Source organism: Pristis pectinata, chromosome 21 (assembly GCF_009764475.1).
Source record: "Pristis pectinata isolate sPriPec2 chromosome 21, sPriPec2.1.pri, whole genome shotgun sequence".
NCBI lineage: Eukaryota > Metazoa > Chordata > Chondrichthyes > Rhinopristiformes > Pristidae > Pristis > Pristis pectinata.
The window spans coordinates 8,556,385-8,572,485 of NC_067425.1; the positions used below are offsets into that span (position 1 = coordinate 8,556,385).

Genomic DNA, 16,101 nt, shown 5'->3' on the forward strand with positions numbered 1-16,101 from the left:
AACTCCCTTCCTTAAATAATGAGACAGTATTCCATATGTAGTCTTACCGATGCCCTATTTCACTGAAGTACAACTTCCTTACATTAGTTTCAACATTCCTAGCAATAAGCAATTCTGTAAGCTTTCTGAAATATTTCAATGCCTTCATACTAGCAGGGAGGGACAGAGAATACAGGAACTATTAGCTCATAAGCCGAACATTAGTTGAGAAAATGCTGGGAAGTGCAAGGATGTAATAGCAGAACATCTAGAAAACAAATAATAGAACTGAATAGAGTTATTATGGATTTATGAAAGGAATATCATGCTTGACTGGTCAACTGGAGGTCTATGAAGATGTGACTAGCAGAATACATAAGAGTGAACAAGTGGATGTGGCATACAAAACCTTTACAGAAGGGTTTCAATAAGGTCCCATGCAGAAGGTTGATCCACAAAATTAGGGCACTTGGAATTGTGGGGTGGGAAGGAATGTACTAGAATGGATTCAGAATTGTTTATTAACAAATTTTGCCTTTTGTTTGTAAAACAGTCTTTCTTCAGTTGTCAGGCTATGGATGCTGGTTCAATTACATTTTCTGAGAACTGAGACTAAGTGAGTGATCAAGGCATATAAAGCAAAATGAAATTGTGGTTTCATAGAACATAGAACAGTACAGCACAAGAACAGGCCCTTTGGCCCACAATGTCTGTGCCAAACACGATGCCGAATTAAACTAATCCCATCTGTCTGCACGTGATCTATATCCCTCCATTCCCTGCATATTCATCAATCTATCTAAAAGCCTCTTAAACGCCACTATCGTATCTGCTTCCAGCACCAGCTCTGGCAAAGTGTTCCAGGCACCCACCACTCTGTGCAAAAACACTTGCCCCACACATCTCCTTTAAAAACTTTCCCCCCCTCATCTTTAACCTAAACCCTCCAGTATTTGACATTCATATGTAATGGCTAGTAAAGCCACACGATCCCTTTCCCTTCTGTCAATAAATTGAGGGACTAGCTCTACTGCAGGGATCAGTGTTTGGATCTTCAGTTATTCATAATCTACATCAACAATTTGGCCTCATGGACTAAGTGTCATATTTCTAAGCTTGTTGATGAAACTAAAACGAGGTGGGGTTGTGAGTAGGAGGATGATGCAAAGATAACTTTCAGGTGCAGCAAGCAATTATGAGGAGAAATTGTATGCTGGCTTTTATTATGATAAGATTAAGTACAGGCATAAAGATGCCTCACTGCAGTTACATAGGGCCCTGGTGAGACCATAGCTGGAGTATGGTGTACAGTTCAGATCTCCTTACCTAAAAGAAAGATACACTTGCCATGCATGGAATGCAATGAAGATTCACCAGATTGATTCATCGTATACAGCAAGATTTCGTAGACCAGGCCTCTATGCTCCAGAGTTTAGAAGAACAAAAGGAGATCACTTTGAAACCTACAGGGCTCAACGGAGTGGATGCAGGAAGGACCGTTGAGTCGAGAACCAGGTGTCACAGGCTCAGAATAATGGCTGGACCATTTAGGGTTGAGAATTTCTTCATTCAGAGGTTGGTAAATTCTTGGTTTCACTAACCCAGAGGTCCATGGTCCCTCATTCTTTGAGTCAAAAAGCACAGAAACAGGCCTTTTGACCCACCATGTATGCGCCAACCTATCTATATAATGCCATTACCAGCACTTGATCCATCGTCTTCCATGCTTTTGTAATTCAAGTGCTGGTGCAGATACTTCTTAAATACTGAGAGAGAACCTGGCTCTCCCATCTTACTCAGGCTGTCTGTTTCAGCTTCTACTCACCCTGTGTGGAAAAAGTTCTCCTTGGATCTCCTCTAAACCTTTTACCCCTTACCATATCTCTGCTGCAAGTATCCCATATCTCTTGTCCACCACCTTATCTACTTTTGCTGCCTCCTTCAGAGATCCTTGGACTAGTCCATCAAGATCTCTCTGTTCCTTAATAATCCAGGCCCTACTACTCACTACATCCTACCCTTAACAGCCCTCTCAAAGTGCATCCCTTCACACTTATCAGGACTAAATTACATCTGCCGTTGCTCTGCCCAGCTTAACAACTGATCAGTATAATCCTGTAGCCAAAGACCATCCTCATGAGTATCAACAACCCTACCAATTTTCATGTCATCTGCAAATTTACTGATCACACTTCCTATATTCATATTCAAATGTTTAATGTACGTGAAAAAAAGTGAAGGGTCCCAGCACTGATCCTGTGGTACACTACTAGTCACAGGCTTCAAATCACAAAAACATCCCTCAACCTTGGCATCCTATTACCAAGCCAATTTTGGATCCAATTTGCCAATGTGCCCTGTAGCCCATGGGCTCTAACCTTTTGAACCAGTCTCCCTTGTGAGACCCTGTCACAGGCTTTATTGCAGTCTACATAGACTACATCAACCACACTGCCCTCGTCAATACATTCTGTTACCTCTTTGAAAAATTCAGTCAAATTGGCCAAATAGAACCTTCCCCTAACAAAACCAGTTCGCTCAAAACAGATTTCTGGATATTAACCAAATCAAGGAATATGGGGATAGTACAGGAAAATGGAGTAGAGGAGATCAGTCACGATCGTGATGAATGGTGGAACTGGCTTGAAGTACCAGATGGCCTACTCCTGTTCCTAATTCTTGTGTTCTTACTATATTCTTATGAAAATGAGCTCCCTGACTTCATACATAAATGACCCAGCGCTAACTTTACGATATCCCCTTGTTTTGGATTCCCAATGAGCAGGCTCTTCTACATTAATCCTTCTGAATATCAATCTAATTTTAAATATCAAAATTAGATTCCTCTCCCATCTTTAAAGCTCAAGAGAATACAAGCCATTTATTCAGCTTATCTTTTTTACATCATTTATCATTTTGTTTACTCTATTTAAGGATCTATGTTATACACACAAGACCTAGAGAGAAATCTTTGCTGTTTGTTTTCAGAGGTGAACATGCCAGTGTGCAGACATTTAAACTGTCATGGTAGAAACAGATTGTACAGTTTAATTCACATATTCTGAATAGTCAAGTAGTACAGGGACCTTCAAAATATTTCATTGAAAATTTTGTCAGCCCAAATTGCAACAATTTTGAAAGCTCCTTTTAGCTGGAAGATACAGTAAATGTTGCAATCATTTCTCATCTGTTATGCAACCAGCTTAGTCTTAGTGAAGTTCAGTAACCCTCCATCAGATCGACCAACATATTCCAAAAGTAAATACGAGTCAACATTTCAAAAAATATCCTGAACGTCTAAACTGATCTTGGAAGAACAAATGCAAGTAGCAGAGCTATACTTGTTTCATTGTGATGCACCGAAGTCAGTGGATTTTGATTCATTTATATAATGCTACTTGTAATAAGTGCAATATTGTAAGGGAAAAATTCCAGATCTGTCACCCTTGCCTTTCAGTTTAAAAAGCTTGCATTTATTAATTACCTTCAGTAACAAAAATAGACCCAAGCAGCTTCTCAGTAGCATAAAAGGAAAAAAAAGGATGCTGTGCAAGTGCAAAATCAGAAACTTCAATAGGTGAGGTCTCAAAACAGGAAATGGAGCGGTGATGATCTTGGGAGCCGCCCAGAAAAGAGGGTGTAGCCCCCATGACAGTAAACAAGAGCATGAAAATTTGTGGTCAATTTTGGATGAACTGACAGTTTTTGAAGGGTGGAAGTCAGAACAAAAAAAAATGTCAAATCTGAAAATGACAAAGAGGATTTAAGTATAGGGAGAAGCATATAAAGAGGCAAGTTTAAGTGTGAGAGAGGACATTTTTGTGATGAGGCCTGATTCTCATCTCCGGCTTGAGCAGAATGTCGAGACTGAAGTATGTGTTTTAGTTTAAGACGGTGACTGGGGTTGGTGTTTACAGCAGGGCTTAGACCATAGATTTGGTCGTACAGGAGGAAATTGTGGCTAACAGACGACAGAGTAACAACACAGGGTCAACACAGATATCAGATCAAAAGCTGTGGAGGAATGACAAAACCTGTTGTGAGTAGGGGTAAAGGAGCATTGAATATAAAAGCTGGATGTTATGCTGCAAATTTTAAAAATACTGATTAGACCACACTTGGACTGCGCAGTTCTGGTCACCACATTAAAGGAAGGATGCAGTTGCGCTGGAGAGCGCAGAGGGGATTCACCAGGATATTGCCTGGATTGGAGGACTTTAGTTACAGGGAGAGATTGGATAAACTGGACTTGTTTTCTCTGGAGCAAAAGAGGCTGAGTGGTGACCTAACAGAGGTATATAAAATTGCAAGAGGCATAAAAAAGGTATATAGTCAGAATATTTTCCCCATGGTAGGGGTAACAAGAAACAGGAGAGCATAGGCTTAAGACAAGGAGGAGGAGTTAAAAGAAGATTTAAGGGGAAAGACTTTTTCTCTCTCCACACAACGTGGTTGACATCTGGAACTCGCTGCCATAGGAAGTGGTGGAGTCAGATACATTGATTATAGATAAGAGAAACTTAGAAAAGCACTTAAATAGGCAAGGCATAGAGGATACAGATCTAATGCAAGAAAATGGGAGTAGTGTGGATGGGCAAAAAGGTCAGTATGGGTGGACCAAAGGGCCCTTTTCTGTGCTGTATAAATCTATGTCTCTACGGCAGGATATTGATGATTAAAAGAAAGTGGGTCCAATCCCTTGGGAACTCAGGAGAAAGAAGGGTAGTCAGAGCTTCTCCATCAATGACCTAATGGGTAGAAGTCGAAACAAATAAGGGTAGGGCAGTGAGTGGAGAAGAGAAGAGAAGCCAAAAGAAAATGGAGGACGATCATAAGGAAGCTTGTAGCAGAAAGGGAAAGGATGGATAATGTACAATAGCCACAGTTGTGACTGTGGTAGGACTGCTTCAATGCTGTGGCATTTACTACAACCTGAACGTTTCATGCAGGTGTTGTTGGGTTCCCTGAGGAGCAGCGATACACAATTAATTAACATCAAACTCACAGTGCACTGAATACAGGCATTTCACTGGAGACTCAGTGAAAAAGCAGGAAGTGCAATTAATTGGAAAGGAATGGTACTGATAAGATTCAGAAGCATAAGAAAGGAAGAACTATGTCTCCCACACTCCCTCCAACATAACAAACTGATTTCAAAACATTTTGCTTTGCAATAACAAAAATTCACATTGAGGGAAATTAAATCTGGTGAAGTATTCATTAAAAAATTGCAAAGTAGAATTTAAAACAAAGTCCAAAATTCCTTCATATTTTCACGCACTAAGGCAGAAAGGTCAGATCTCTGCAGCTTACCACTGAAATTAAGTTGGGAACAAGTGCAGAGTGAGTGAATAATGTTGATGACCAAACCGTGGGTGGAAGCCCTGAGGGACAGAGGGCCTGTGGCCACCAACAGAGTAACCACGTGGAAGAGGTAAGGGAGATGCGCAGCCACATCGAGTGAATTGTTGAAAGACAACATCAGCATGTATCGAGCAAGGATGGCAATGTCGTCCCACATCAGGTGCTGTTCGAGTGTGGGAGTTGGAGATAGGCAGGTCTTATCAATTATTTTGCACATTCTTCCAATCACCTGCAAGAGAAGAACAAGGTCATACATTGAGCAAGCTGAACATCTTAGTACACTGTTTTGCACAAGTTAGATAAATAGCTAGATGCTTAAACCAAGATGGTGATCATCATCAGGCAGCCTCAGTGTTGCCATAAATACTATGGGAAAAGTTTCAGCAAACCCCAAACTCATGTTTTGTCAAAAATCAACTCCTATTTGTAATGTGAATCCCAAATCTGCAATCACTTGGCTAAAGTGATTTTGTCACATCAAGGTGGGAATTCTTTGGTTGGTGGAGGATTTCCATTATGTTAGTTAAATGGTCATTTATCAATTGCCACCTTAGACAGTGAGTGTCATATGACTATTAGAAAATGCAGAGATAGGGTCCTTGCATACATCTGTGCTCATGTTCCAGTGAGGGTCTTGAGATTAATGCAAAAATAAAGCCAGAGTCATTTGCCCTTTTGAGTCCAATGATGTTTGCACTTCAACTGCTCTACAAGATACCAACAAGAGACAGGAGAGAAATCCATGACCTCTGATTTGCATGGCTTTCTGTTTTATCCTTCACCCACTAGACTATTCAGACACAAAGGATTGCAGATGCTGGAATCAGGACGAAAAAAAAACATACTACTGGAGGAACCGGCAGATCAAGCAGTATCTGTGGAAGCATAGAAATGATCACCATTTTGGGTCAACATTCCACATCCTGATGCAGTGTCCAGACCCAAAATGTCAACCATTTCTGCGACCACAGATGCTGCTCGACCCACTGAGTTCCTCCAGCAGTCTGTTCTTTTGCACCAGACTATTTACTTTGGTATCTGCATATCTACAAAAATATCAAGAGTAACGAATCCAATCTTGTTCAATACCTTGCTTGAAACGAGTTTCACATTTCCTGATGCGAGGGCTACTGCAGTGTCCGCCATGACCTCTGCTTTGATAGAGCCCAAGCCACCTGTCGCACTTGTCTTTATGAAACTATCAAGAACAACATCAAGCAGGTCTGTGATCTACAGAAAAAAATGGACAAGACAAAAAAAAGTCAGAATAAAAAGAAAAATTAACGCAAGCCAGAGACAGGCGTAAATAGCGTTATTGCCTCAAAATCAGTTTTAACCAACATGGGTATACTCCCAGAAGAATTTGAACTGGGTGTCAAATTGATGGCCAAATCTGGCTATAGAGTAATTACAACTATCAAACTAAAAATCAAAAGGGCAATGCAAAACTTAATTGTGGTAAAGTTTCAACTTGATTTCAAGCATCTTAAATAATACTTTGGATTTTGCAAAGCTGAAATAATGGGTTAATGAGACCTGGCTCCAAATTACTCCTGATAAATTATTATGGTGCGGTTTATTTTGTGCTTCATATTTTTTTCTGATTTAATGTGTCTTACACAGGCAGAGTACTTGATCCTTGCAAGTTAGAGAGAACACATGTGGCGAGCTTACTGATGTCTTGATTTAACAATTATTATTTTATACATTTTCATAGAGGATGAAAAGCTGTGATCTTTAGATTGACTGGAAACAATCTCAAGAGATCAAATTATCATATTCTCCTTCCAAAAACATTACAAATCGGAAGGCAGCTGTGCGCATTTATTTTTTCCTACTTCTGAACTATGTGAAAGGACTTTAGTGTGAAACTTTCTTTGAAATAGGGCAGGGAAGGAAATTGCATTTATCTATCAAATCCATAAATACAAGTTAAATGCGCAACATAGCCAAGACCAATCATCCAGTGGACTGTTAATTTTCTCCCTTAACCTTTTTGACTTTCTATAACTTTCTGCTCAATTAAAATAATCTTGTAAAAAAAAACCTCTGATTAATATGAGAATTGCCTGGTCACTACATATTGCCAAAAGGACTTATGTGCTTCATAGGTCCACCAATACCATTTCAATCTTACCAATATCGCCAGCTTTGCAATAACATAAGGTATAAATGTTTTTCTTTATTCCTCACGTCTCATTGTCCTACTGTCTTCCACTGTTTCCCTCTTGCCTCTCTAACAGGCCCACAGCTGTTATGAGCTGCTATCAAAATGACTTAGTGTCTTGGGTTGTCTCCACAACAAGCAGACTGACTAAGGTGCCTCCACGTGAAATCGATGCACTTGACCACTCTACCACAATCCAATAACAAAGAAAGGGTAAACTGAAAGGTACATTTCTCTTAGCAGAAAGGTCAGGGGGGCAGATTTAAGCTAACGGGCAGAAGAGTTAGAGGGGATTTAAGGAAAAGAATTTTCACCTAATGAGTGGTGGGAATCCAGAACTGTCTGAAAAGGGGCTGTTGTCAGAAACTTTAAATAGATATCTGGGTGAACACTTGAAGAGCTGTAACTTGCAGGTCTTAGAACAAGGGACGTGAAAGATCAACCCAAATTCCATTTTTTGCTGGTACAGAAATGAAGGACTGAATGGCCTAGTTCTATGCAGTAAGTTGATAGCAGAAGACCATGGCAATGAGGCTTTGCAGCCAAACTGCATGCCAACATATCACCAGATTGGAGGATGTGCAGTGAGGAAAGGTGGGAAGCTATGCATTACCCTGAAACTTCTGAGAACAGGATTGTGAGACTAGCAATTTTATTATTTGAGTTCTGATAGTCACGACAAATGTAGTCAGATTATATTGTGAATGAGTGAACTTGGTGGTGTTTCAGAAGAATCACAATGATACCTGACCAAGGCTGCCCCAGATTTTTGCCTGTATGGAAGGGTACATTTGCTTCTCATTAATTGTCATTGTGATCAGCTTATCCAGGATGGCAGTAACCCGTTGACGTTTGGCGTCATCATTGTGCTTACAGAAGCGAACTAGGTTCAACAACCAGGGTGTCATGTATTCCAGACAAAGATGCTTCAACTCAATACCTGCAACAAAAAGAGACTGTTACATTTGGAAACCTTTACATCCTGATCATTTTCTTCATGAAATGCAAAGGATGACATCTCATTCTGCATTTAGCAGTAGATTCAGTTTGTGCAGCTTGTTCTTATGTTGGTTCACACGTAGCTTTAGATAATAATCTGTTCAGTTATAATTCCTGCACTGAAAGTCCCCATGAGGAAAAGAACATAATAGTCTTAATGTTCCAACCTTGCTCAATATCTTTACAGAATGAAGCAAGTCCATGTACAATCTGTAACCTTGCCTGACCAATCAGAAGACATTGAATTTTGACAGATGGGAATTGTGACTTGGCAATAAATTCAGAGCAGGCCATCCTCAAATTAATTTCTCAAAGAAATCAGATGGGGAAAATGGGTGAAAAGAAATAAGGGGATGTATTTCAAGCATCAAAGTTCCACCAGTCTGGCCTTCACGTAGAAGTCCAATACCTATTGCAATCCATCACCCACTTGTTTTCAAACTGCAATGAGGAGCCAGTCAGTTTCCAAAACAAAAACGTCCTTACTGGATTTGCTGAAGCCCGAGATGCATTCTTCAAGAAACTCCAGTGTCAGGTGGGGTTCATTTGCTGCCAATGTTTTACTGATGGAGACAATAAACAAGGTGTTGTTTGCAGGAATGCAGAGTCCAGATGTCTCCAGCAACTGACCCTCAATTTTCAGATTGAAGGTGCATGTTAAGGCACACAGGAGATTATAGGCAGCCGATCTAAGGAAAAGCAGAAACATTAATGTGAAATTTAAAAACTGTGCTAAAGAAAAACATTGTGTGTGCACATCATTTCAACATCGATTGCAGCCATATTTTCCTCAGTTGAGAATATTCACTCTATATCAATCTTATTGTAACCTATTCAAAACAACAAATGTTCACCATTTAGAATGGTGGGTTATGACAATGGAAGATGCTGGTACTCTTATCTGTTGCGCATGATCAGATCACCTCTGCACAAGTAAAAATAAGTCTCTCATACTTTCAAGCAGTAACTCAAAACTATTGAAAGAAATAAGGTAACTTTCCATCTCTCAACCTAGCCTAAACTATGTTCACTCCAGATCAGACACCTGGGATAATTGGAAAATGAAGGGAACATCTACACAAACTATTTGGAAAATGTTGTATCCCTGAGCAAAGTGACTCCCATTTTCTTCTTCTCAACTCTTCTTCACTGTATAGGTACTTGAAGAAATATCACCGACAATTATTCTTTGTGGCTACATGGCACAAATTATAGGAATCTTAGATTCCTTCAACATTCCATAAGGCAAGAGGGAGGAGGGAAAGCACTATATTTTTTATTGCTCTACCTCTTGAAAATATTGTCCATGTGATAGGAAGAATTTCACAATCAGTGGTGTAAACAATTCTTGTTAAACTCTGACAAATCACGATGACCAAACCAGCTAAGGTCATGAGATACAACCCAGCGTTTGGCAGATAGATAAAATGACATACAACCAGAAAGAAGCTTGGTTGAAGAATACCTTGTTGTGAATTGATCAGGGTGACACACTCATTCGGGTGCCCTTCACCACTTCCTATTGATTCAGAAGAGTTAAATCCAAAGGAACCTACTTTCAGGTCTTTTTCCTTGCTATTTTGAGTTAGGGAATGTTAAACTGCTGTAAATACACATCAGTTCATTGGGTCCAATTCAATTGAAGTCTAACTATATTAATTAATATACTAGTTGTCTAAAACACTCCCTTATATATACGTACTAACCTAGGAATTAAAAACTGATCAATGATCTCAAAAACATCTGACAGGCACAAAAGAAACATTGTTAAATAGAATATCACATGCAGTCACACAATTGCAGGAGGACACTGGCTTGTTATAATAAGTTGGAATATCAATTACTTGCTCATCGGTCACTCAAAAAATAACAAACTTTCAGAAGTTCATACAAACATAGGGGAGAAATTGCGCTATTACAATATTATTATACAAGTGACTTACATGGATGCCACACAACAAAGTCATTTTCCTTTCCTTAGAGAAACAATTCTGCCTGTATACCCAGCAACTTGGTGGCATGTCACCTTCTCCTCTTATTGATTCACACTGCCTGTTCTTTCCCTTCCTTTCCTAGTGCACTTTTTCTCTTGACATCTGCATTCTTATTGTCCAATTCACCTAAGCTCTCTTTCCTCTCACTCTCACTCAAATATCCACGTTCAAATGGGCATTCTTGTCCGTGAACAAATACCTCCACCAAGGAGCATCCAAAAATGTAAATAGCAAGTTTGAAATGGTGGCCAGATGCATGAAAAGCAGATAGTTAGCATGCTACAGGTGACAACACTGGAAGATGAGAAAACTGTATTAATAACATCTCAGAGGGAACAAATAATTAGAACCTAAAGTATTGGGTGTAATACAGAATATAAACTTATACAATTCTGCACTTACATTTTAAAAAAATAACCATTTTCCAGAATGTATCCTCAACCATGTCAAATGGTGGTTCAGATAGATGGGGCATTATTCATTATTTTACGAGTTCAGGGAAATAGTTTTGTCAACTCAGAGATTGCACAAGATTAAATTAGTTACAGTCTGACCAGCAGTCACCTGAGATGTTGATTCTGTCAGTCATGCCTTCCTTCCTTTTTATGCTTCATCATGTATAAATAAGATTCTTTTTTAAAAAATACACCTCCAGAATACTTGTACCAAGTAGTATATTGTTCAGATAATAAAGCAACCATTTAGCTTAAAGCAACTCCCTGGGCATCCAATAAAGCATTCATATAAAGTAGAAACGACTTATTTTAATGCTAATGTTATGGACTGTTGAAAAGAGAAATCTCTACCATAGCTGGTGCTTCTGATTAAATGGGCTAACATGGGTACGGGTGAAAGCCATACATACTTCTCATTCCCTTACAATGATAGGGGTGAAGATCATGTTACTTTCACATCTATTTCTAGCTTAACAGCAAGGAGGGCCATTTCCTGATAGTAATGATATATGTTGTCACAAAGAAAAACACAAAAATTCACACCAACTTCTTTGCTTGCAAACTTCCTATATCCTTTGGAGGCTCAGGTTTTAACAATACTGAAATCTAATCTGCACCTCTTGTACTTTCATCTTATTCTCTCACTGTATGAAGACATCATTGACAAAGGCAGCATTTATTGTCCATCTGTTACTGTGATGCTCAAGCTGAGTGGTTTATATGGTTTGCTGGGCTGTTTTTTGTTTGGCATCACATCACCAGCTGGATCTTAATTACATCGCTATAATACAAACCTCACTACTAACTCTAGCTTTTTTTTTCCAAATTCCAGATTTGCCTATTTAATTGAATTTCATCTCACCTATTACCATGATGACATATAAACTACTGTTTGCCAAGATTTTTGGAGAAGTAATCTAATAACAACCACCACCTTATCATACACCACTTGTTCTCTTTTCAGTTCCATGCATTTATAGGCCTTGAATCATGACATAGGTTTCACAATGAAGGACACAATAAGCACGCTAAATTAAGATACCCACTTCCTGCAGCAAGGTACATCATGAGGTGTCTTATCTGGTGTGACAAAATGGTATCTGCTAAATAACTCAAAAGTAATTAAGCAGCATGTATAATATCAAAATTGTATTTTCTTCCTCCAAAAATCCAGCATCTTTTCTCTTCCTTTTTGTTTTCCATGACTGGCCTTAGCCTCAGGCAAGCATCCACACATGCGTCCTTCTGGATTCACAATGTCTGACAATGGGGCTGCAATGGGACTCTCTAGTCAGCCAGATGAAGATCAACAGCTGAACGAGGCAATGCTCAAAGCCTCCACGTCCTATTGCTGACAATTTCCAGCTCTACCCACTCATCACAACTCACTCTCCCTTTTACTCAGTATCAATATATCTTACCGAGATAAAACAGAAATTTGACATTGGTAACAGAGAGCCCTTACATACATGAACATTAAATGTGATGGAGAAATAAGTTAAAATTCATATTGTACGAAACCTTTTCTTTTTGTAACGATTTAACTCATGTTTGAATTTTCAATCAAACCACTGGATCTCAGTGTCCTTAGAATCCGAAGGTGACATAACTTACCGTAAGCTTGGATCTGAACTCCCAAGATTCAGAAGCGCTATGTTCAGCAATGTTCCTGGAACATCCTTTGGTCTTATTTTAGTGTGCTGCGGGATGGAGTCTGGCTGTGACAATTCCCAACGCGTCCTTATATGGATAATAGATTGCACTATTGCCTCGCATTCTTGGTGCATGAACGTTAGCGGTGTGCCTTGATTGGCAATAGTTAATGTAAATTGGCTTTCATCCACCAGGCAAATTTCCTCAATTTCTGAAGCATAGTAAATATCATTCAGAAACACTGACTGGCCAAGTACCCGGGTCCGCTCTGCTGACGTCACCTGAACTGCAGTGGACCCCACCTAATTGACAAGGAAAAAAGTGAAGCTAAAACTCAGGGCCATAAACATTGCAAGTAGAATATTATCACCACTTATTTTGAAGTAGGAGGCTTCTTCAATGGTGTTTCAATAAAACTCTGATATTAGTTATTGACTGAAGACCATATTACCATGAGAAACAAAGTCTGAAGCAGAGAGAAATTCAATGTTCAAAGTTGCAAAATCAAACTAATACGCTTCTACATGTATAGCAGTACATTTTTTATTCACTGTGACATGTCGAGAGCACTGGCAATTACTATCTACCCCTAATGGCTCTTGAACAGAAGACACTGTTGAGAGTCAACCACTTGAGGCTAAATTCATATTTTGGCCACACTGGGTAATGACTTCCCTTCCTAAAGTATATTTGTGAATCAAATCCAGAACATTGGCACCTTGCTTGGCACTCAGGATGTGTCCAAGGAATGAGAGCGCTAACAGAATCAATGATAAAAGGGTCTTTATAACATCACTGGCAGTGCTGCTGTACCAGGAACCTAGGGCGAATCCCTACCCTCCACTGGTACTCTCACAACAATGAATCACTCATAGCATGGTGAGAAGAGGCTGCTTGTGTGGACTGGTGTTGGTGGACCTTGGTAAAGTGGTGCAGTCAGCACAGAGAGGTTTAAGGTGGCATCTGCCAGTGCAAGTCATTGCTGGGGACTGGTACTGCTCCAGATGTTGACAAACCACCTGAATCTTACAGTCTCTCTCATCACCGCCTCTTGAATGTGATGAAAGTTGTTACCTCCCTCTCTCTTTGTTTGACTGCACAGCTCTCCTTGGCCTAGAAATTTCTCTACAGCAGCAAGCTCAGTCTCCATGTTTGCTGCACACAGATTCTGTGCAAGGATGGAAAGGATTTGTCTCAGGGTCCCAGCACACAGTTTGAGCAGATATTTTTCTTAAAGGCTGGTCCAGACTTCTGCAGCAGACATTGGATGCTTTTAACACAAACCACCAGGATTCGCAACTTCAAAAGTGGCTTTACTATTAAGGGTTCAGGCAAAGACATTAAAATGCCTCATCCTATTTTCCAGGTAAAGCATTATGGAAGCTTTAATGCTCACCTGTCTAGGAACATGGGGTCTTGCAGCATTGGTGTGTTAAACTACATCATGAATTCAGGTCACAGGGTGGTACTTGAAGACATTTTATTTCAGTTGCTAGGTTTTGATATAATGGACCAATCTGACACTTGGCAACCTTTTGGATGTCCTTACTCAATAAGGAAAGCAAAACTTCACTCCCGCTTTCCTTTTCCGTCTTGCATTTTTAAAAAATGTTTATTACCATGTTAAATAAGTTTAACATTTAGTTTAGTTTTTAGTGTCCTGTGTCACCAAGACCTTATTGCAGAGAGGAAAAATAACTATTTTACCTCAATAGTTGCACTTCAAGCTGCAGATTCTTTAAAAATATAATTTCAGTACTCCTTTCTCAAGAATTAAGTCCTGCTCTAAGATAAGTTTTACCCACCCAGATCCCAGAATCCCCAATCTCACCCCCTAGAAATTTATGAAAGAACCATCACTCCCTCCCACCTATGACGACCAACATCTCCCTGACATTTTAGGGCATAGAACTGTACAGCACAGGGACAGGCCTTTCAACCCATGATGTTTATGCTGAACACAATGCTGAATTAAATCTGTATCTTTTCTGCCTGGACGTGATCCATGTCCCTCCATTTCCTGCATATTCATGTGTCTGTCTAACAGCCTCTTAAAACACCACTATCATATCTGCTTCCACCACTATCCCTAGCAGCCCAATCCAGGCACCTACCACTCTGTAAAAAAAAACTTGCCCTGCACATTTCCTTTAAATTTTCCCCCCTTACCTTAAATGCATATCCTCTGGTATTTGACATTTCTACCCTGGGAAAAAATTCTGATTTTCTACCCTATCTATACTTCTCATAACTTTATCAACTTCTATTAGCCCTCCCCTCAGCCTCCGACACTCCAGAGGAAACAACCCAAGTTTGTCCAAACTCTATGTTATTTTGCTAACAATATGCTCTTGGGTATTCCAACCACTATGTTCCACTAGTAGCAACTTGCTGTCGTTACTTGCAGCGCGATATCATTTGACTTGAAGTCTGGGACTAATTCCAACCAGGGATGCACATTGAAGGAAGAACTTCCTACCTTGATGGAAACCTTGGTGTCTTTATGAGCCAACTTTAGAGCATTGTGAAAAACTTTGAGATCCTCCTCCAGAGCTAGAGTGGCAGCAGGAAGCTTCTGATGGTCTGGCTCAATGTGCTCCACAAGCTTACCAGGTGAATCGATGAAGATGAGTTTTTTGCTCCCCTTAAGTCCAGTCAGAAGCCGCTCATGATATTTTGTGTATTCTCTCACCCAAGAGTTACAGTTATAGATGTAGACTGCAGCCACATTCTCATAGGCAGCCCCAGGGAAAACCACGAACCATTTGGAGAGGAAGTCCGTTTTGAAGCGATTGCTAGGTCCTGCGTGGGTAAGGTCCACAACAATCTCGTATGGCTTGGCATAATATGGCTTCAGAGTTAGGAGCACGTGATAGATGAGCAAATCACCATTTATCTGTCCAGTCTTAAACCTGTATGAAGAAAATGAAAAGGTGAATAATTCCTCATTATGTTGAAAAAATTACTTTAGCAAACTAGGAAATCCATTGCCTACAAAACTGATGAAGATACACCATGCACACAACCTGAGCCTTCTGACTTTCAGGCATACCACCAACATGTCATTCAGATTTGTAAATGTCCAAAACCTTTCACGTGAGGAATGGGGAGGAAGAGAAGGGAAGCTCATGTGTGATTAAATGCCTTTTTACCTGAAGAACAACAGCTATGAGCATCTTTCTCCATTAACTGAAGAGGGAAGCAAGTCTCCAATAATAACTTTAAAAAGATTTAAACAAGAGCAAATCATGCAGTCCTTCAAGGCTCTCCTGCCAATCAGTGTCCTTGCCCTCTGCCCTTATGTACATGGAAAAGATCCCTCAACCAAAACAGAGGAAAGTGATTTACCCATTAACCAGCAGAATACAAATATGAACATTCTGTCTTATTTTTCTTGTGTACAAAAATAAAATCAATTTAGATTTACTTTGGTAACACAATGCAACAGCTTTGATTTGGGACAATAAAAACTATTTACAGATCAACAGCC

General features: G+C 39.8%; 1 protein-coding gene across 6 annotated transcripts in view; it reads right to left on the reverse strand.

Moving 5' to 3' along the window:
• nf1a (neurofibromin 1a) overlaps positions 1 to 16,101 on the reverse strand; it is a 261,284-nt gene that overhangs the window by 51,660 nt on the left and 193,523 nt on the right. For all 6 annotated transcript variants that reach the window (XM_052035185.1, XM_052035188.1, XM_052035186.1 and 3 more), the window contains 6 exons: positions 15,091 to 15,523; positions 12,573 to 12,913; positions 8,996 to 9,198; positions 8,257 to 8,450; positions 6,433 to 6,573; positions 5,293 to 5,572 (listed from right to left, as the gene is read on the reverse strand). In XM_052035185.1, coding sequence (XP_051891145.1) covers positions 5,293 to 5,572; positions 6,433 to 6,573; positions 8,257 to 8,450; positions 8,996 to 9,198; positions 12,573 to 12,913; positions 15,091 to 15,523 — 1,592 coding nt within the window. The remainder of the gene's footprint in view (positions 1 to 5,292; positions 5,573 to 6,432; positions 6,574 to 8,256; positions 8,451 to 8,995; positions 9,199 to 12,572; positions 12,914 to 15,090; positions 15,524 to 16,101) is intronic.